The sequence below is a fragment of the Oncorhynchus kisutch genome, linkage group LG20, assembly GCF_002021735.2.
Source record: "Oncorhynchus kisutch isolate 150728-3 linkage group LG20, Okis_V2, whole genome shotgun sequence".
Taxonomy (NCBI): domain Eukaryota; kingdom Metazoa; phylum Chordata; class Actinopteri; order Salmoniformes; family Salmonidae; genus Oncorhynchus; species Oncorhynchus kisutch.
The window spans coordinates 11,204,454-11,227,380 of NC_034193.2; the positions used below are offsets into that span (position 1 = coordinate 11,204,454).

At 44.6% G+C, this 22,927-nt stretch overlaps 1 protein-coding gene across 6 annotated transcripts in view; it reads left to right on the forward strand.

Moving 5' to 3' along the window:
- The window catches only part of LOC109865340 (LLGL scribble cell polarity complex component 2), a 32,706-nt gene that overhangs the window by 1,839 nt on the left and 7,940 nt on the right, over positions 1–22,927 (forward strand). For 2 of the 6 annotated variants that reach the window (XM_020453424.2, XM_020453427.2), the window contains exons 2-14: positions 11,784–11,902; positions 12,430–12,527; positions 13,101–13,182; positions 14,568–14,683; positions 19,677–19,835; positions 20,184–20,346; positions 20,428–20,560; positions 20,685–20,739; positions 20,841–20,995; positions 21,103–21,314; positions 21,577–21,644; positions 21,813–21,966; positions 22,160–22,264. In XM_020453424.2, the coding sequence (XP_020309013.1) occupies positions 11,828–11,902; positions 12,430–12,527; positions 13,101–13,182; positions 14,568–14,683; positions 19,677–19,835; positions 20,184–20,346; positions 20,428–20,560; positions 20,685–20,739; positions 20,841–20,995; positions 21,103–21,314; positions 21,577–21,644; positions 21,813–21,966; positions 22,160–22,264 (1,575 nt within the window). In that variant the 5' untranslated portion in view covers positions 11,784–11,827. Of the gene's footprint in view, positions 1–3,024; positions 3,322–3,887; positions 4,123–11,783; positions 11,903–12,429; positions 12,528–13,100; positions 13,183–14,567; positions 14,684–19,676; positions 19,836–20,183; positions 20,347–20,427; positions 20,561–20,684; positions 20,740–20,840; positions 20,996–21,102; positions 21,315–21,576; positions 21,645–21,812; positions 21,967–22,159; positions 22,265–22,767; positions 22,878–22,927 lie in introns of those variants that run through there. The other 4 variants (XM_020453428.2, XR_004204426.1, XM_020453425.2 and 1 more) reach the window with 4 other exon arrangements.

The window sequence follows — 22,927 nt, forward strand, 5'->3', positions numbered from 1 at the left end:
TCATGCACAAAGCGAGGTCCATACAGAAAGGGATCATCGAAATCGATGTGGAAGAACTTGATTCGCCTGCACAGAGCCCTGACCTCAAACCCATCGAACACCTTTGGAATGAATTGGAACGCTGACTGTAATCCAGGCCTAATTTTGAAAGTTTCTTCTAATGCAGTTGCAAAAACCATCCAGCGCTATGATGAAACTGGCTCTCATGAGGACCTCCACAGGAAAGGAAGACCGAGTTATCTCTGCTGCAGAGGACAAGTTCATTAGAGTTAACTGCACCTCAGATTGCAGCCCAAATAAATGCTTCACCGAGTTCAAGTAACAGACATCTCAACATCAACTGTTCAGAGGAGACTCCGTGAAACAGGCCTTCATGGTCGAATTGCTTCAAAGAAACCACTACTAAAGGACACCAATAAGAAGAAGAGAATTGCTTTGGCCAAGAAACATAAGCAATGGACATTAGACCGGTGGACATCTGTCCTTTGGTCTGATGAGTCCAAATGTGAGATTTAGGGTTTCAACCGCCGTGTCTTTTGTGAGATGCTGAGTAGGTGAACGGATGATCTCCGAATGCGTGGTTCCCACTGAAGCGTGGAGGAGTTGTGATGGTGCTTTGCTGGTGACACTGTCAGTGAATTATTTAGAATTTAAAGGCACACTTAACCAGCATTGCTCCCACAGTCACATGCCATCCCATCTGGTTTGTGTTTAGTGGGACTGTCATCTGTATTTCAACAGGACAATGACCAACCAACACACTTCCAAGCTGTGTTAAGGCTATTTTATATATGATTTAACACTTTGTGATTCCAAATGTGCCATTTCATAGTTTTCATGTCTTCACTATTATTTTACAATGTAGAAAATAGTACAAATAAAAACCCTTGAATGAGGTGGTGTCCACTTTTGACTGGTTCTGTATATGTGAATGTGATGTAGCTTACAATGTATGATATGAATCTAGTTTAAAAAGTTACAAAATCAGTTATTAGCATAATTTCTTGTATCTCCATGGGGGAGAAACTGACAAAGATATTTTTAAAGCTGATCTTGTTTTTAAATGTATTTTTAAGGAAAGAGTAGGAGTTGGTAAGGGACTAAGGCGCGTCTCTCCGGCTCGCAGGTTGAGAGAGTTTTGAGACGACGGTAGAGTAGGGTTTCCATCCATGAGTAATTGTCTGTTTTGGGAGAGGGGGGGGGGCATGGAGTTGGGGTTAATAGTTTGTTACACCAGTTTGACCGGTTTGGATTCATTCATGACCAAAATTACATCAATCTTGCCCTCGGGACCAATGTCCATAGCACAGGACTGTTTTGGGTCAAAGATGACCGTCACTTTATTCTTGGCTCTGGTAACAGTGAGAATAAGATTGTATTCACAGGACAGTGAGTCAGTCTGTCAACTGCCTGTCATCTGTTTGCAGTTCTATTAAACCCATGCAAATATGCAGTAATTAATTTGCACTCATTTTCTATTTACCCAATGAGTCAAGCTTGCTGTTCCTTTGGACATGCCAGTGTATTCCTACCACTACGACATGGTGTACCTCACCTTGCTCAATTGCCCCCCACTACCTAAAGAATTTGGCTTCTATGCATGGAGAAAAAAAAGACTAGGACAGACAGGCTACTACTGAAGGACAGACAGTCCACTGGCACTGCCCACTCCTTCATTCCCACCTGCAGCTGTGCTAGCCAAACAACACCCCTTTGTTCCCAGCATACCACAGCTGTTGGGACATGATAAACTTCGACCTGAAACGAGGCTTACTCTCCAATCAAAACAACCGCCTGTCACAAAATTGTAGATCAGTCTTGATAAGGAAAGCCAAGGAAACGTAGAGATGGAATCTCTATGGCTGTTTGTTTTCATTAGAGTAGCTCTATAGACCATGATAAGGGCGTTCACTACTTAGCCAAGTGTTGAATGACAAGAAAGCATAAAATGATGGACAGATACAGGAAGTTTACAAAACAATGATCAACTGACTAACCAGTGACCACTTTCATTCTCCAAACAAACTCTCCACATCTCACCTGTAACTTTCACTTTCAACCTAAGCTTCCTCAACTGTACAAGGGCAACAACACAGGCCCTCAGGTTTACAAGCTAAAACATGACCCTATCAAGCCTGCGTCGAGTGGCCTAGGCACACTCCCTTACTAAACTGTGTCCTGTCGGTGGCGCGTTAAGCCCACATGCCGTAGACTGTCCTAGTTAGGCCAACTCCTGTTTGCCAATGTGGAACCGTTTAGCTCGCAGGAGAAGTTGTCTGTGGTTAGCCAGTGAGACATGAGAGGAAACAGAGTCGCTGTGAACATACCTCCCTTGTTTTACTAAAGCCTCTAGCTGCCATTTCTAGGTAGCTAACTAAAGCGTCAGAAAGTAGGCCAACTGTAAAAGATGAGCAACTAGACAAGGTAGCGTATTCCCTTGCAGGTGGTTGGGAGGACTGTAATTCCTCTGTCTATAGTCAAGACTCTGTAGGCCCTACGCTACCCAGTCTGTTGAAAACGCTTCTCTTGATGCATCATACCACCATCAAACATCCCTCAAGGGGATGATAATGTCCGTGTGCACTCAGTGGGCTATGAGCAATTATACAGCTAGTAGCAGCGTCACCATACCCCAACATGGCCAATTTGTGAATTGTGATTACCGGAAAGAGGGGTTGAGCGGCGCTGTCTGACATCCTGCCGACCACACCCAGACATTATCTTGTTTCTGTCCTTAGACTGACACGGTGAGAAGAGCAGCCTCTCACTGCTGTGGTACTGCGATTCCCAGTGAACACATTGTTCCCGTGAAATAAAGGTTCTCGTCGAGTTGTTGTTGGTTTCACCTATTCAACCTCGTCAGATCAGTGATTTAGGCCGACACTACCTCAACCAAGGCAATAGGTTTCTACAGTATTGGAACATGCAGGCCACATCAGTTCATGCTGACTGTGAAGTGAGTGAGTGGGAGTCGAGTCATCACTAAGAATAGACCTGCAATGAGGGACTATGGTTCAGACTGTACTAGCTTTACACAGCCTTCCGTTTCTCTCTCTGATGTTTGGATGTAATGCTCGTGCAGGCCGACTAAACGTTCCGCTCTTCTGGCTTCTTAGGCCGACGGTTAAGAGTCTATTTGCAAATTCACCAGGAAGCGTGACTACATTTTTATGTGGGTCAGTGAGACTCTAAAAGCCCCCCTCTTTCTTAGAGAAGAGGGATCAGGAGAGGGTAACTGACACTGAGGGAGAGCACCTCCTTTATGCTGTGAGCGAGGGAAGGGATTGGGAGGACGGGAGAGGTGTTTTCTTGCCAACACAGGTAATTCACCTCGACTGTATTGTTGATTCCTGCACTTGTCAGACAGGTTGTATATGTGTGTGAGAGAAAGAGAGCAAATTAGGCTCATTTTCTAGCCACACTTCTAACAACGGTCATCATTTCCTTCTTCTGGGTTGATCAGCTATTTGTTTTGACTCATGAGCCTGTTCCATGGAAGTAACTTATTAGTAGTGTATTTTAAATTTAAAGCCCTGACATAGCTGGCGATTGCATAAGAATATAAGTAGAATATTTAAGATGGCATTCATTTCCTGGCAACTTGGTCTGAAGCAGAATGCCAGCTATGTTGTTTTCAAGACGGGGCTCTAGTAGTAGTAGTATGTTATTTAGCCTAGTTTACGGGCAGTGTTGGTGCCCTGTCCAGACACGTTAGTGTGTATTTTTTTTCTCCCTCTGACATCTCTCTCACCTGTCTGATGGTTCAAGTTGATAGAATGCTGGGAATTTGATGATGTCACGTTTTGAGGGGTTGCGAGCTAACTAAGAATGGGTGTGATTTCCCCGTAACCAAGTATTTCAGAATTTAATATTAATTTTGTCTTCGTCATTAGGCTTGGGCGGTGTACCGTGTATACCGTGGTATTCAGTACCATTGAATCAATTAATTTGACGTTTTTCAATACATTTGAATATTTGTTACTTTAAGTAAATACCTGCAGTCATCTTGCGCAATATGTTAGGAGAGCAAGCAGATGGCGTTCTTCATTTCACCTGTCGCTTTATTCGAAGTTGAGCCAGTCAAGTGTTTGTAAATGGCACAACGGGAGAAAGCAGGAGCAGGTGAGTCCAGCTCTGTATTAATGAGTCGCATTTAAATTGAAAGTAAAGATGTTTTATTTTGCTTCAATAGCGTGATCATGGCCGTCCAACTATAGTTTCCCTTCACAGAAAACAGCATAATTCATCAGTTAACAGAAGTGCGACACTATTTGGCTAGCAGCCACACAAGTAAATGAAAAAGCAAGGAATGTTTTTAAAAAACGATGCATTTCCATCGTATTATGTTTACCATAGAAGGAATGTAGTGAACTATATTTCCTATAGTTTTGCTTCAAGTTAAACTTGGGTCTTGGCTACACCAAGAGAAAGGTAGCTACACATCAGTCAGCACTATCTGCTGTTAGATTGCCTGTTCGTTAATTGTCATCCGAGTGAAGTGAAACTGAAGCACAAAATGAGTCAGATGCCGAGCAGAAATTACCATACGAACCATTTTTAGATCTACGTTTATAAAACGCTGCAATATATTTCTACTACGTTCTTTGTTTCCTGCGTGGAAAAATGCAGAAATCTGCGTTATCTAAGTAAGCGGATGAATTAATAAGGTGATGGGGCATCATATTGTTGGCTTTCTGGCGTGTTTGAGAAGTTCAAAGCCCTTTGGATGACTTGTCTGTGCAGCTGCCACTCCTATCTTGATCTTGAGTTTTTCCTCTCTGTTCTCCGCCTGTCTGCTCCCCCCCCCCCCCCCCCCCCCCCATCTTCTCCAAGCAGATAATGCCCGTTGCCCTAGTGACTGAAGACTCTACACATGCTGCTCCGATATGAAAATATGCGTACTGCCCAACCCAAAGAGTCATAAGATACAGCCATATCACCTGCATATAGCCCCTACTCTTAAAGGGGGGCTGGAACTTCCTGATTTGGCCTCGGTTTTTGGGCTTGGTCATTAAGTACAGCGGCCATGACTGAAGCCAACTGAGTTGTCTTCGGAGGGTGGTTTAATGTGGGTGTGTTCACACGTGGCAAGCGTTTGAAAATACAGTCAACCACCCTTCTGGATAACTTGTTAAGACTAGGATTTCTAGCCCTTTTGATATTATTGTTGGATCAGATTTTTTAAATATGTAACATTTTGATGGCCCTAATAAATAGATATGCCGATTAGTGGACAACCTTGTTTTACTCCTTTTGACAGTCTAATACTTTCTGAGAAGTAGCCATTATTTATTAGTTTACACCTAGGGTGACTATACTTAACTTGAACCCATTGTATAAGTTCTCCAATTGAAATATTCCAGGCATTAATATGTAAATTCCAGACCTACTTTATTAAAGGCCTTTTCAAAGCCAGCTATGAATACCAGGCCTGGTTTCCCAGATATTTCAATGTTCTATTGTTTCCAGTTATTGTCTTATATTATCTCCAATGTATCATCCAGGTGGAAGAGAAAAAGGATGAATAATATCCAACAATACCTTTATTTTATTATATGCGCTGTGCATTAGGCTTTTTTTTATCACAACACTAAAGTTTAAGGTGCCTCCAATATCTGATAATCTCTCCTATCAACACTTTTTAAACTTATGGTGCCAGTGAGAATGACCTAAAAGTAGTCAAGATGACTAGCTTGATTGAGCCTCTGCCATGTACAGTCGTGGCCAAAAATAGTAAAAAAAAAAAGTAACTCACAATTTTCCCTAAAAATAAGTTGAAATTTCAACAAAGTTTTTGGTCTCCGCAATTCTTTATTTCGCTGTTAATATTACAGAACATTTTTTGATTCAGAATTTAATATGTCCATTTAAATCAGAAAATAAACATAGCATTGGCTTTGGTAGCACTGGCTTTGGTAGCACAGGCCAAAATAACTGCAAAGTGCTTCCTATAACCATCAATGAGCTTCCTGCACCCCTGTACTGGCACTTTGGCCTGCTCCTCTTCTGCTCTAGTTCTCCCAGATTTGAAGGGTGCCTTCTCCCAACTGCTGTTTTCAGATCTCTCCACAAGTTTTCAATGCGATTTAGATCTGGACTCATTGCTTGAACAGTCCAGTGTTTTGTCTTGATCCATTCCTGGGTGCTTTTTGAAGTGTGTTTGGGGTCATTGTCCTGCTGGAAGACCCATGACCTTCGACGGAGACCCAGCTTTCTGACACTGGGTGCGACATTGCGCTCCAAAATGCCTTGGTATTCTCCTGATTTCATGATGCCATGCACACGTTCAAGGCACCCAGTGTCAGAGACAGTAAAGCAACCCCAAACCTCCATGTTTGACTGTGGGGTTCTCCTGGGTCTTCTACCATATAACCCCATTTCATTGAGTTGGCGATAGTTTCAATTTGTACCATCGTACCTTGTGTTTTAAAGGTCAGCTTGAATCTGTGTGGCAGTTGACTGAGGTGCTTTCTCCACCATTCAAACAATCCTTCACTGCAGTCTTCCATCAGGTTTTCTCTTTGGGCCACGTCCAGTGAGGCTGGCTACAGTGGCATGGGCCTTAAACCTGTTGATACCATTATGTACGGTGGAAACAGGAACACCAAGGTCTCTGCAGATGGACTTGTAGCCTTGAGATTGTACCAAGCATGGACACTCAGATAACTAGAGAATTCTCTCCATGCTCATTGCGGTACACACAGTGACACAAAACAGGAGAATGAGTTCTTTTCCCTTTTCAAACTGGTTTTATGGGTGATATTTTTTATTTTTATATTGCAGGCACCTGCAACTTACCACAGGTGAGTTCAATTCCAAAGTAAATGAGAATCCCCTGCTTGAAATGTAATTCTTTCAAACTACTTCTAGAAGGTGCCAATAATATTGTCTGGGCCATTTTAGGATTTCTTTCTGGAATTAGCTAAGCTTTAGTAAATTATTCTGATTTCTCTTTTAGTTCAACTGCATACCGAAGACATGCATATGTGGATACTAACATATATTTTAATTTCAATAGACCTCTGGAAGAAATGCTGCATTATTTGAAAAGTGCAAGGGTGGCAATATTTTTGGCCAACACTGTATATTTAACTAGGTCAGGATATTTAAGCCCCCATATATCCGTCCAGTATTCATGATATTTGGGATTTCCTCAAGTTCATGAGGGTGATGGTTTGTAGTGAGTTCATTTACGGTCCATTTAGGTATTTTCAAAGAAATTCCCAGAATTGTCTCATGTACATTGTGTAATTTACTGATGGTCCCTAATGAGCCCCATAGAGATATTGAATGTCAAACCAAATTGACCATGGGTATTACGATCAGGTCGCGTGCAGCTGCACTGTGAATTCCTGGTGATTTCCGTACTGCCAGCTATGGGCAGGTTTGAAATAAACCCAAGGAAAACTGTTGTGGTACCCTTCATTCCGTGACAAAAAAAATAATAAATTCTCGCAAATCTCCATTTGTTTGGGCGGGTGAGACCAATTATACTATTTACACTTTGTAGTAAATTGTGACTTTAATATTTTCTGACTCGTATCGATGCCCCCAGGCTGTTTTCAAAACGTTGCTTGTTAGGGACAGTCCCTCTTTAAAACGCCGCTCTCATTGTTGGTCAAGGATGTTCAAGACTGAAGCTTTATTGACATTGGTGTGAATTTATTATGGAAGTTTATTGGTCACGTACACATTTGCAAATGTTGTCGGTGCAACACACTAATAGTTTCAAGCTCCAACAGTGCAGTAAATAAACGGTAACCACACAATCCAGAAAAATATGTTTACATAGGATGAGCCAGGACTAGAATACAGTATATACAAGTACATTGGGTGAAAAGGTATGTAAACAAGTGACCAGTGTTCAATAACTATGTGCATAGGGCAGAGTACCAGCTGGTAGCTGGCTAGAACACTAGGGTGCAGGGCAGAGTACCAGCTGGTAGCTGGCTAGAACACTAGGGTGCAGGGCAGAGTACCAGCTGGTAGCTGGCTAGAACACCTATGTGGCAGGGCAGAGTACCAGCTGGCTAGAACACTAGGGTGCAGGGCAGAGTACCAGCTGGCTGGAACACTAGGGTGCAGGGGAAGTTGACCAGCCGGCTGGAACACTAGGGGGCAGGGCAGAGTACCAGCCGGCTGGAACACTAGGGGGCAGGGCAGAGTACCAGCCGGCTGGAACACTAGGGTGCAGGGCAGAGTACCAGCCGGCTGGAACACTAGGGTGCAGGGGAAGTTGACCAGCCGGCTGGAACACTAGGGTGCAGGGGAAGTTGACCAGCCGGCTGGAACACTAGGGGGCAGGGCAGAGTACCAGCCGGCTGGAACACTAGGGGGCAGGGCAGAGTACCAGCCGGCTGGAACACTAGGGGGCAGGGCAGAGTACCAGCCGGCTGGAACACTAGGGGGCAGGGCAGAGTACCAGCCGGCTGGAACACTAGGGGGCAGGGCAGAGTACCAGCCGGCTGGAACACTAGGGGGCAGGGCAGAGTACCAGCCGGCTGGAACACTAGGGGGCAGGGCAGAGTACCAGCCGGCTGGAACACTAGGGGGCAGGGCAGAGTACCAGCCGGCTGGAACACTAGGGGGCAGGGCAGAGTACCAGCCGGCTGGAACACTAGGGGGCAGGGCAGAGTACCAGCCGGCTGGAACACTAGGGGGCAGGGCAGAGTACCAGCCGGCTGGAACACTAGGGGGCAGGGCAGAGTACCAGCCGGCTGGAACACTAGGGGGCAGGGCAGAGTACCAGCCGGCTGGAACACTAGGGGGCAGGGCAGAGTACCAGCCGGCTGGAACACTAGGGGGCAGGGCAGAGTACCAGCCGGCTGGAACACTAGGGGGCAGGGCAGAGTACTGGACAGAGGCCAGCTACAACGCTGATGATGTAATTTCTGATGACACCAATCAAATAGTGACTAAATGCTTAGCAGCCCTGGCAGAGGGTTGCTCTGTGTGTGATGTGACACGCCTGTCTGTACCTATTTCTTAACCGAATTCCATTTGCACTGTCCATCAGGAATTCCTGGGAAAATCCACACCTGATTTCACTGTTAGTCTAATAGAATGGCTCTGTTGTCCACCAATGGGGACAATGGGGATGTTTCCTACTTAGTTTCTGGCCCTGACCTTGTAACAAACAGATACTTCCCCCTAACTGCCAGAGTACTGTCTACAGTGATATGAGTGGACATGTAGGCTAGGTCTGTTGGGATATGTCACGTGTGACTTACGTGCACATGATTTCTGTATCTATACTGTAGCCTTGAATAAGTCACTCATTTTCAGTTTGCCACATTTTCCCACCCTACTGTACTCTGAAGAAAAGCTGTGAGAGAAAGAGGCAGAGTTGACCGTTCTGAACACTACTCTGTTCCAATGGACGCTCATCAGAGGAGGAAGGTGAGGACTCGTCCTCAGTGAATTTCATAAAAATAGGGAAATGTTTGAAAGCAATTCCTTTTAAACAAAACTATACTCGACACACTGTTTTGCAATGGTCTACAGTAGCCTCAACAGCACTCTATAGTGTATCCCCATGGTGTAGCCGGAGGACAGCTAGCTTCTGTCCTCTGGGTACATTGACTTCAATACACCCCCCTTCCCTAGACTTATACAGTAATTATGACAACTTTCGAAAGACGTCCTCCAACCTATCAGAGCTCTTTCAACATTAACTGACATGTTGTTCAACAAATCAAAGGATCAGAGAATGAATCTAGTACTGAAAGCATAAGCTACAGCTAGCTAGCATTGCATAAATGTGCTGAGTAGTTGACTCTCGACCTGTGTGCTCCTAGATTGTGAACTTAGGCTAAATCATTCATAGGCTAGGTTGTAGCAACCTCATCGTGGTTATAAGGAAAATCTAGTATCATGTAGTAGCCTGAACCTATTAACGTTAAATGAATGCTGTAATATGCTGCCATGGTCATAAAAATAAGAATGGTCCTCCCTCATCTTAAACGGCACCGACTGCTCTGCTCCAACGGGAGCCTAGTGTTTAATTACTGGGTAGGCCTTGCTGTCACACTGGTTGAAAGCCTAAAGTTATGTTATGTGTTTCTTCTGGTGATATAGGGTATGTCCTTGAGTCCGTTGGCATCAGCCTAAGCACCGCTATAGGGGGTCGACTGACCAAGGTGGTCGTCATATGCTGAAACCAAGGTCCTGCTTTTCCACCCAACCTACGTTAGGAGATCCTCCTTCCTTGCTGCTCTACTGGAGAACACGGAGGAACAGAATAGCCGGTAGAACTAGAATCATAGTCACTCTTTAACATGGAGTGATTATGTTAAAGCATCGCCTCTCTTCTATTCAAATAAATCGATGTAGCCGAGCCTATTTCTTTGATGCAGATTTCGGCTCAGTTTAACCTACCCTCCCCAAATCCTTAAATGTACCTCTTCTTCATCCCACTGCGTCTGCAGGATCCAAATGAGGAAGTTTACTTAGTGAGGGAGTGAGTCAGGACTCCGCTATCCCATAATCCCTCACACGCCTAATGACTAACAGCGTTCTGCAGCTGATATCAGGGTGTTAATAATAACAAAAGTATGTCTGTCTCAACTCAACGGGACGACTGAGTCGGCCAAGACGGAAAAATAACTTTAATCCCAGCCTACAATATTATCATTTGTCATTTTTATGAATCTAGTTTTCCCATTTATTTAAATTTAAAAAACTTAATCATCACACAGACCTGAAACACTAGCCTGTTTTGTGTAGGGTTTTTGGGTCTTTTGAGGGGGACATTCTTGTTGTCACCCAGGGAGACCGCTTTGAGGTGTAGTTCAGTCAGACTACTACTCTCTGAGCAGCCTTAGACCACTGGGTTGAGTTCAGTCAGACCACTACTCTCTGAGCCTTAGACCACTGGGTTGAGTTCAGTCAGACCACTAGAAGAAGACATTAGACCTCTGAAGTATGATCTAACCAACCTGTGAGTATAGCCTCTCTCCCTCACGCGATGTGGCTTAGGAAATGTAGTGGTATGTGAAGAGATTAAGAGAAAGCTGTCAATACTCTTCCTTCCTCTTCCTGGTACAATGAGATCCAGCGCTTTAAACTGTCTACAGGAGTTTTGCTTTCAAAGGGTTGTGATCGGGTCATGGTTCGTTACGCCCTAAACGTTCTGCAAATGTTATTCATAAAGAAAAGAATGACACTCTTTCTCTTTCCCCTTTTCCTCTTTCTATCTGATGAAACCTCTAGTCTGAGTGACAGGTGTTTTCGTCAAGTCTGTGTGTTGGAGAACAATGGTCTCTCCCTGACCCCTAGCTCTTGTCTGTGTCTAGCCCTTCCCCCTCAGGCAGTGTGTGTGAGACCCACAGAGACATCAGGAGAGTAGGCCATGCTCCGCCTGTGGAATCCCACAGAGACATCAGGAGAGTAGGCCATGCTCCGCCTGTGGAATCCCACAGAGACATCAGGAGAGTAGGCCATGCTCCGCCTGTGGAATCCCACAGAGACATCAGGAGAGTAGGCCATGCTCCGCCTGTGGAACCCCTTTCTCTCGTCTCTGTCAGTGTCCGACACACACCACCTGAGCCATGTTTTTCCAGGAGCCCCTGTTTAGTTTTCTGCCCCAGTTGTTAGTCTTCACTTCCTCGTTTCTGTTTCCTTATTTATTTATTTATTTTTCTCCAGGAAGTTTTATGTTCTCTTTATCTCTCGTCCACGTACCTCAGATAGGGAGTGGAGACTCGTCTGCTAGACTATTATACTTCCCTGTATACCTCCTTAATCTCTGTCCCTCTCCCCTCTGTCCCTCTCTCCCTCTGTAGAGGTGTAGTGGTTGGGCCTGTGTGCTCCTCAGATTCCAGTGAGAATGAAGAGGTTTAGGAGACATGGACAGGAGTCCCACAGAGATCGGATCAAACAGGAGCTCTATGGGTTCAACAAGGTAAGAGCTGGAACAGAGTCGATCTGATCTCCAATCTCTACAATAAGATTATGGTCCCAATTCCAGACAATTGTCAGTTGATTTGTCCTGCCAGTTTCTATAACTTCTCTCGATTCAAAGGGCTTTATTTACATGGGAAACATATGTTAACATTGCCAAAGCAAGTGAAATAGATCATAAACAAAAGTGAAATAAACAATCCTAAATAAGTAAAAATTACACTCACAAAAATGTAAAAGGAATAGACATTTCTATTGTCGCATTATGTAAATATACACTTGTAACGATGTGCAAATAGTTGAAGTGCAAAAGGGGAAATAAATCAACATAAATATGGCTTGTATATAAAATGGTGGCTGCTCTTCTCTGGCAACAGGGCACATCTTTCTGCTGTGATGGTATTTCACCCAATATATTTCTCTCTCCTCGCTTTCCTCTCTCTCCCCCTTTTAATTTTCTCTCCTCTTTCTTGCTCCCCCTCATTTTTTTTCTCCTCTCGCCCCTCTCTCTCTTCCCCTCCCCCATAGACGGTGGAACATGGTTTTCCCCACCAGCCCAGTGCTCTGGTCTTCAGTCCCAGCCTACAGCTCCTGGCCATCGGCACACGCTCCGGCGCCATCAAACTGTATCCTTCAATAGACACTCAGAGGGAGAGTGCTGGCTGGATGGATGGCTGTGCAAGAGTGCAACATTTAAGCGTCAACATTTTTGACCCAGTTGGTCTCAGCTAAAGCAGAGGGTAGCGGTTTGTGTGGAGTTATTTTTCCAGGCTGTTGCTCAGCCCTGACTACCAGACAGGCACAGTTGTGTGTGTTTCTGTATCTCTGTTTTTAGTGCGTGTTGATTCATCTGACACAATCGTGCTCATTGACCGTGTGGAGCCAGTCGGCACGCTATTCCCCCTTCATTCCCTACGATAACCCATCATTAGAACTCTCCACTCACACAATGGGGCACATTGTTCGGTTCTAACACAAAACAAATCCTATGAATAAATGTAATATTATCCGTTGGCAGGGCAGCCAGATAAGACCGACAGAACAGACAATCTCTTTCTGTAGATGCATGTGGACCCTTTCAATACAGTGTAGTAAAAGAAACACGTGTGTAAGTCTATGAATGCTTCAGGTGTATGTGTGTGTGTGTGTGTGGGGGGGGGGCATGCTTCAGGTGTGTGTGTTCTTTAACCCGAGGTAAGTTATGGGGCTCCAGGTGTAGAGTTCATGGGTCTACATGATGAGAACGCTGCCGTCACACAGGTCCACTTCTTACCACAGCAGGTGAGTGGCTGCTCCCCACACACACACACCTACTGTACAGGCCTGAAGAGTGCTGTGGCAACCCTTTATCTCATGCTCTATTCACAACTGTTACTGAAAAAAACTAACTTTCTGTGCGTCCTGATTATTTTAGGAGCACCAGTGTGACCAGGAAGAGAAATCTCCCAGAAAGTAATTGTCTTACATGTAAAGAATATGAAAGGAGGCATCGGGGATGTTTGTATTTCTGGTAACTTTAAGAAGACGACACAGGAATCCCTCTGTCTACCACTTAGTGTAGCCAGCCAGTCATTTCTAAAGGCCTTCCCAGAAAACCTTCCAAATTACAAGTAGGCTTACCTGGCAGAATGATATGATATCATGATGATTAGTTTCAATCGGGTGGTCTTTTGTTTTTGCTAACTCTGCTATTGTACATGCAGTACAGCAACACTACCAGCCAAACACCACTTTCTTTAGGTGCCATATTGCCATATTCTTCTTAATTCTTAAAATATACTTCTTAAAATATATTAATATATTTTCTTCCCCAAACCTAAAGTATTTTCCTGCTGTACTGTAAGCATTGTTGTGGACTTAGAGCATCCAATTTGGTTGTTTTTCTATTTAAATGTCTTTTTTTGTATCGAATGATTTTGAGTGAACCTGAAGGAGGATAAACTAGGTGAAATCACAAAAATACAAGCTGACAAAGCCGAGAACATTCTGTTTTTGTTATTATCGCAAATAAATATATTGGCCACAGTGGCTGGTGGACCGAAAAGTGAGTTCTTGGGCCCAGTTCATAAACCATGTCGCTGCTCGTTTCAGAATCATTCACGGGCATTTGTTTACACCTTGTTCAGTCGTGTTATCTCAATAGCTAGCTAGCTCACTTCCTGGTAACTTTACCAGTACACCTAAACATCAGACAAAAAGAAAGGGCATATCTTATTTTAGATCAATGATCATCTGTATGAATGACTGATCTCTTGCATGTCGTCACTCACTAACTTGAGACTGTGTAGAATGTCATGCATGTCAATAGGTAGTACTGCTGTACGAAACCGATATTCCACAGATGACTCGTACCATTGACAGGTTTTTCTTTCAACATTTCAGCTTTTTCTAATAATCAAACGTCTTTATAGCACAACTTGCTTCAAAAGTAGCTAGAATTCATATAGGCCTGATTTTAAGCTGTATCTCAGTCAATTACACAGGTATTTTGGTGCTCCTAGATTGTATGTTGTGCTCCTAACTTTTTAAAGTTCTATAAAAAATGTTCCTGTCGGGTCCTGTATGTGATTAGCCATGTGCTCCATTTACTGGTCCTGTTGACATCGCTGGAAATGCTATAGTCGTAAAGCTGTGGCCAACGTCCCTGGTTGATCTGTGTTGAATAGGTTGACTTGGTGACTCTGTTAGATGACAACAGTCTCCACATGTGGACCCTCCGAGCTCACCACGGAGTCTCTGAGCTGCTGGAGACAGGACGCTTCACACTCACTGGACCACCGGGGTGAGACACGCACGACATACACCCCACCACTTCCTGACTTGATTTCTCTCACACACTCGTTGGATCGCCATGGTAATAGACGCACTGAGAGGCACAGAACTCGATGGAAAATGGTGACATGCACATGTTCACTGACAAACACGTATGCACCTTAAATAGTCTATTTACCACCCCAACCTCTTCTGAGGACACCTTTTTTAGTTTAATGCTTTTCTGCTTCATTTACATCCATTTTTACATTTGTTACTTTTTATATACATCACAGCACAATAATACTATACCGAACATGGGCTCTTTAATCCCACCTCTCAGCCCATCCCACCTCTCACCATAGACCACGTTTGGTGTCCATGTGCCATATATTTAAATTGTTCCTTGATGTTTAGCATGAGTTTGGAGCCTTTTTAATCATATAGTATCCACAGACTGTGAGGTAAAGATGAGAACCTTTACTACCAGTATTATTGATTTGACTTATTTGTAAGGTTCATTTTAATTGAATGTAGTGATTATTATTTATTTTTTTATACCATTCCTGAGCCTGTGACCAGACACAAGCTACATAGGGGCAATACCAGAATAAATAATCTTGTGATTCTGTCTCTTATCAGCTAAATCTACAGAGCTGAGATTGTTGTATGCCCCATATACAGGACATTCTCAACATATTCACACCCTTTGAATTGTTCCACATTTTTGTTACATTACAGCCTTATTCTAAAATGGATTAAGTTGTTTTTTTTTCTCCATCAATCTACACACAATACCCCGTAATGACAAAGCTTAAATGTTTTTTTGGGCTAATTTATAGAAAAAAATGGAAATATCACATTTACTTAATTAAGGATTCAGACCCTTTACTCAGTACTTTGAGGCTTTAATCACTGCCAAAGGTGCTTCGAGTCTTTGGTATGATGCTACAAGCTTGGCACACCTGTATTTGGGGAGTTTTTCCCCATTGTCTGCAGATCCTCAAGCTCTATCAGGTTGGAGGGGGAGTGTTGCTGCACAGCTATTTGTGGGTCTCTTCAGAGATGTTCGATCGGGTTCAAGTCTAGGCTCTGGCTGGGCCACTCAGCTCTACGGACAATTCCTTTGACATCATAGCTAGGTTTTTGCTCTGACATGCACTGTCAACTGTGGGACCTTTTTATGGCTGGGTGTGTGTCTTTCCAAATCATGTCCAATCAATTGAATTTACCACAGGTGCATTTCATTCAAATCTCAAGGATGATCAATGGAAACAGGATGCACCTGAGCTTAATTTCAAGTCTCATAGCAAAGGGTCTGAATACTTTTATGTAAATAAGGTATTTTTGTTTTTAATATTGGGGTATTGTGTGTAGATTGAATATTTGTTTTAAAGAATAAGGCTGGCTGTAACCATGTGGAGAAAGTCAAGAGGTCTGAATGTTTCCCGAAAGCATATACAGCATTCTGTTGGTGGCAAGAATTTTGGATAATAATTTAAATTGAAAAACAACATGTTGAATCAAGTGTTGGTCTTATTGACAACAAACCTAGATAAAGAAACATCAGACCATCTCCTTGAATCATGACGCACCTTTGCGTCCTAAGGCAAACCCGTGGCTGCCAATTGGTGTAGGCCAGAGGGAAAATATGGGCAGTCCCATGATCACATCATTCAATACTGCCACCCTTCACTCACACGTTCAAAGCCCCGTATGTCTATTGCATATCTGATGGTGCTTTTTATGAGAACTAACCAAATAACATGGGAAAATCAGTGAAAAAATAATGAGATTATATTAGAAATAATAACAGCACAATATTGTAGATTCATGCTCATATTAAGAAAGTCTGAGGCAAGGCTATACGCTCGTCAGACTGACCTGCACAGTTCTCTGGATCCGATTGGCCAGAAGCACGTCACCCCGAACTGCACAGTTCTCTGGATCCGATTGGCCAGAAGCACGTCACCCCGAACTGCACAGTTCTCTGGATCCGATTGTTCTAAAATATTAGAGGAAATGAAGAGGGAAAAGACCAGTTCTTTGTCCATCACCTGCACGCTGCCTATCAATCCTCAATCCTATCCTATTTCATATCCTTATTATGTCCTGTTATATTCCGACAAAAAGGAACAGCCAGTAAAAATGTTACGCATCACACTACCCATAAAGGGATACAGCTGGGATCGAACCCGGGTCTGTAGTGAAGGCTCTAGCAACGCAGTGCAGTACCTTAGACCGCTGTGCCACTCGGGATGCCTTATTTTATTACATTATCTTAAATTATTTTAGTTCCGATTCACATCTGCTAAAAATGGCCATAATATAATCATAATATATCCCATCTCTACAATTAGGCCAAATCAAACGAACAAAACTACCTTGGTATTTCTAATATACTGCCTGTGCAATCTACAAATTCTATTCATTAAAGTCAGCCTTACCCTTCTTTGCCTCCCCTGAATCAAAATCACATTTTAAGTCCATGTAGTCCAAAGTTACGTATTGCCTAAATAAAACCTGTTTTAAGGATAAGTCCGTCCTGCTCAATTCACTTTCCCATATGTCCGTCCTGCTCAATTCACTTTCCCATATGTCCGTCCTGCTCAATTCACTTTCCCATATGTCCGTCCTGCTCAATTCACTTTCCCATATGTCCGTCCTGCTCAATTCACTTTCCCATATGTCCGTCCTGCTCAATTCACTTTCCCATATGTCCGTCCTGCTCAATTCACTTTCCCATATGTCCGTCCTGCTCAATTCACTTTCCCATATGTCCGTCCTGCTCAATTCACTTTCCCATATGTCCGTCCTGCTCAATTCACTTTCCCATATGTCCGTCCTGCTCAATTCACTTTCCCATATGTCCGTCCTGCTCAATTCACTTTCCCATATGTCCGTCCTGCTCAATTCACTTTCCCATATGTCCGTCCTGCTCAATTCACTTTCCCATATGTCCGTCCTGCTCAATTCACTTTCCCATATGTCCGTCCTGCTCAATTCACTTTCCCATATGTCCGTCCTGCTCAATTCACTTTCCCATATGTCCGTCCTGCTCAATTCACTTTCCCATATGTCCGTCCTGCTCAATTCACTTTCCCATATGTCCGTCCTGCTCAATTCACTTTCCCATATGTCCGTCCTGCTCAATTCACTTTCCCATATGTCCGTCCTGCTCAATTCACTTTCCCATATGTCCGTCCTGCTCAATTCACTTTCCCATATGTCCGTCCTGCTCAATTCACTTTCCCATATGTCCGTCCTGCTCAATTCACTTTCCCATATGTCCGTCCTGCTCAATTCACTTTCCCATATGTCCGTCCTGCTCAATTCACTTTCCCATATGTCCGTCCTGCTCAATTCACTTTCCCATATGTCCGTCCTGCTCAATTCACTTTCCCATATGTCCGTCCTGCTCAATTCACTTTCCCATATGTCCGTCCTGCTCAATTCACTTTCCCATATGTCCGTCCTGCTCAATTCACTTTCCCATATGTCCGTCCTGCTCAATTCACTTTCCCATATGTCCGTCCTGCTCAATTCACTTTCCCATATGTCCGTCCTGCTCAATTCACTTTCCCATATGTCCGTCCTGCTCAATTCACTTTCCCATATGTCCGTCCTGCTCAATTCACTTTCCCATATGTCCGTCCTGCTCAATTCACTTTCCCATATGTCCGTCCTGCTCAATTCACTTTCCCATATGTCCGTCCTGCTCAATTCACTTTCCCATATGTCCGTCCTGCTCAATTCACTTTCCCATATGTCCGTCCTGCTCAATTCACTTTCCCATATGTCCGTCCTGCTCAATTCACTTTCCCATATGTCCGTCCTGCTCAATTCACTTTCCCATATGTCCGTCCTGCTCAATTCACTTTCCCATATGTCCGTCCTGCTCAATTCACTTTCCCATATGTCCGTCCTGCTCAATTCACTTTCCCATATGTCCGTCCTGCTCAATTCACTTTCCCATATGTCCGTCCTGCTCAATTCACTTTCCCATATGTCCGTCCTGCTCAATTCACTTTCCCATATGTCCGTCCTGCTCAATTCACTTTCCCATATGTCCGTCCTGCTCAATTCACTTTCCCATATGTCCGTCCTGCTCAATTCACTTTCCCATATGTCCGTCCTGCTCAATTCACTTTCCCATATGTCCGTCCTGCTCAATTCACTTTCCCATATGTCCGTCCTGCTCAATTCACTTTCCCATATGTCCGTCCTGCTCAATTCACTTTCCCATATGTCCGTCCTGCTCAATTCACTTTCCCATATGTCCGTCCTGGTAAAGTCCATGGTTCCGTAATGCATTCATTAAAACAAGTCCATACATAAAAATGTAAATCAATTGTAAAAATGAATCCATGATTGTAATGTGGTGTTTTTATGGGGGACTACTTCAACAGGATGTAGGTATCACTCACAGCCACGTTGGAATCTTCCTGTCCTTAAACTGTAGGTAAACAACCAAATGTTCATCAACCACTACATGAACGTTCTGCTTCTCTGCTCGGTGCCTTTTGAAAGTGGGGTACTGGGCACGTGGTCGTCTCTATTTCACGGGGAAATTGTTCATTGATAGAGAAGGGGGTGTGTTGTTCAGCTCTTCATTTGGTAGTGAGTTAGCTGCTATGGGACTGGGCCTTCCCTCTGCCACTGAAACGGTCAGCCAGTTGTATCCGTCGGTCTGTCATCTTGAGATTGTGTTTCATGAACACCTTGACTTTTTCCTCTGACGGATCGTTTGTGTTTTCATCCTCCTTTATTCCCATTCTAACAATATTGTTCTTCATACTCCTGCGCTATAGAGCAGGTCATTTGGCGTTCATTGTTTTATCATACCGTAGCCTCTAGTGTCTGAGGGAGTAGTTCTAAATATCGTATTTTAGGGTCCTGTTTCTTCTTACTGTAATACACTTGTTTTGTTGGCCTCAACCTCCCCCAGTTGCCCAGATTATTTTAACTTGGTCTTTGACAGATTCAACCTGTTAACTGTACCCATCTCTCGTTCCCTCCGTCAGTGCTCCTCCCAGTGTGACTCGTGTGACGGCGGTGCTGACCCACTCCTCTGGGGACATGTTGTTTCTGGGAACAGAGGGGGGACACGTGTTCGTAGTGGAGGTACCGGGCTTCAGAGAACTAGAGGAGAGGAACATTAGCCTGGAGAATGTCACTAACAGGTACACACACACCCTAGTGTACTGCCTTTTTATTGGTTCACTGAGTTGGAGATATTTGTCCTCTAAACAGATGTCAATACCTCCCAGACATTCTCTCTCTCACACACGTACACAACCATAGTTGATCCATGGTATTTTGTTATTTAACTAGACAATTCAGTTAAGAACCGTTTCTTATTTACAATGACGGCCTACTGGGGAACAGTGGATTAACTGCTTCGTTCAGGGGCAGATCGACCAGCTCAGGGATTCGAACCAGCAACCTTTCGGTTACTAGTCCAACGCTCTAACCACTAGTCTATCCATAACGATGCTAAAACCCAACCCTGTCGTTCCCTCCCTCTGTAGTTTACCAGAGGACTATGGAGGTCGTAGGATCTTGGAGCATGTCGAGTCCTTACAGGAGAATCCCGTCAACCCACTCCAGGTTCTGATTGGCTACGGACGGGGCATCATGGTCATCTGGGACCTGGAGCGCCATTCAGCCGTCAAACACATCCCCGCTACTCAGGTACAGTGTGAGTCTCTGTGTTGGTGTCTGGGTCTCGAGGGCTCTGGACTTGACTTCCTGTTTGGCTGTGTGTCTCTCTAGCAACTAGAGAGCGTGTGGTGGACGGAGGACGGTGGCCATGTTCTCAGTTCCCATAGCGACGGGAGCTACTGTCGCTGGATGGTGGCCGGGGAGGGGACACAGAGCGAACCGGAGAAGTCCGAAGTACCGTACGGTGAGGGAGCATCCTGTTCCTCTCTGTTGAACCTCACAGAACACAGTGACGCGGGTGAGGACCGTATTGGTTGAATGCTGAATGGGTTAGTTGATTGACTGGATGGTTTGTCTCTCCCCTGCAGGCCACTTCCCCTGTAAGGCCATCTCTAAAATCATCCAGCTCCCTACAGAACAAGGGTGAGTTTCTTTCCTGTCTGTGTCTCCTTCTCGCTGCATCAACCTGTTCCACATGAATCCACGTGTAAAGATCTGCTCGTCTGTCTTCTCCGTGTGTCCAGGCCTCCGTTCCTGTTCCTCAGTGGCGGCATGCCCCGGGCCAGCTACGGAGACAGACACTGTATCAGTGTGATCCACAGTAAAACACACGTGGCTCTGGACTTCACCTCCAGAATCATCGACTTCTTCGTCATCAGAGACGGACCAGACCATACAGGTAGCAAGGCAGGGGGATCCACACCCACACACACCCACCCACACACACACACACACACACCCACCCAGTCTAACCCCTCTCCCTCTAACCCCTCTCCCTCTGTCCAGGCGACCCCAGTGCGTTGGTGGTCTTAGTAGAAGAGGAGTTGGTAGTGATTGATCTCCAGACTGAAGGGTGGCCGGTCATCCAGACTCCGTACCTGGTGCCTCTCCACTGCTCGGCCATCACCTGCTCCCACCATGTCTCTGCTATACCCCTGAAGATGTGGGAGAGGGTCCTGTCTGCCGGAGCACTGCAGAACACACACTACTCTAAGAAGGTTGTTGAGACAAGCACGCACACACACACACACACACACACACACACACACACACACACTGCTCAAGCAAGTTCCTGCACCACACATACAGGCACGCATGCAAACACCTGAGCAGAAAGTCAGTCTGAATTGGAGCTCAAATTGAATAAACTGTCTCATCCTCTTTCTTCCACCTGTCACTTCTCTCATCCCCCCCCCCCGTCACTTCTCTCTCTCCTTCTCTCATCCTCCCCCCCTGTCCCTTCTCTCTCCCTCTGTCTAGCCGTGGCCTATAACAGGAGGACAGAACCTGTCTCCTGACGCTCCTCAGCGAGACCTACTTCTCACAGGGTCAGTGGACATTCACAGCTCATCAGTTTCTGTTCAATACAAGTTACCAACATTTAACATAGATACTATGTGGAGACCGTGAACAAGGTTTCAAAGGGTTAAAATCATGTTTCTCTGGTTGTTAATCCTCACAAACGTGTACTAATATCCTCCCTCCCTCTCTCCTAGGCACGAGGACGGCACGGTGCGTTTCTGGGACGCGTCGGGAGTCTGTCTGTACCCCATGTACAAGCTGAGCACGGCAGGGGTGTTCCTCACTGACGCAGAACCCAATGACAACATGAACCAGTGCACAGAGGGAGAGTGGCCACCTTTCAGAAAGGTGTGGTGTGTATAAATAACCAGAATTACCACCATTCTGATGTGTGTGTAATAACATAATGGTGTCCCTGTAGGAAGGTGTTTGTTTTATAGGAAATGTGTGTACTGACTCAGAATGAATAACCAGCCGAATCACACCTGGAGACGGTGTGTTAAATATGTCCCCCTCGCCTCTTTCCCCCCCCCCCCCCCAGGTGGGTTGTTTTGACCCGTACAGTGACGACCCTCGTCTGGGCGTTCAGAAGATCCACCTGTGTAAATACAGTGGTTACCTGACTGTAGCTGGCACTGCTGGACAGGTGAGTTGACCAGGGGAAAACCAACCACTACTCCCTCTGGTGGCCGGTTTGTCAAAGCGCAGCAGTGTTTATATTTGTGCATTATTTTTTTTATTTTTTTTACCTTTATTTAACCAGGTAGGCAAGTTGAGAACAAGTTCTCATTTACAATTGCGACCTGGCCAAGATAAAGCAAAGCAGTTCGACACATACAACAACACAGAGTTACACATGGAGTAAAACAAACACACAGTCAATAATACAGTAGAAACAAGTCTATATACGATGTCAGCAAATGAGATGAGATAAGGGAGGTAAAGGCAAAAAAAAAGGCCATGTTGGTGAAGTAAATACAATATAGCAAGTAAAACACTGGAATGGTAGATTTGCAATGGAAGAATGTGCAAAGTAGAAATAAAAATAATGGGGTGCAAAATAAATAAATAAATTAAATACAGTAGGGAAGGAGGTAGTTGTTACTTACTGCTGCTGTTTTCTTCATTTCCAACATTCTTTGGCACTAGGTCTTCGATCCCCTCGCCACTCTTTTCCTGGGGCTATTTGGCTCACTGACAGTCACACATTCAGTGAACGACCCATTTTCCTGACCCAGTCTGCATGGCTCTCCTATAATGTAATATGATAAGTGATGAAACTGGTCTCCCATCCTTTATAGAGCACTGG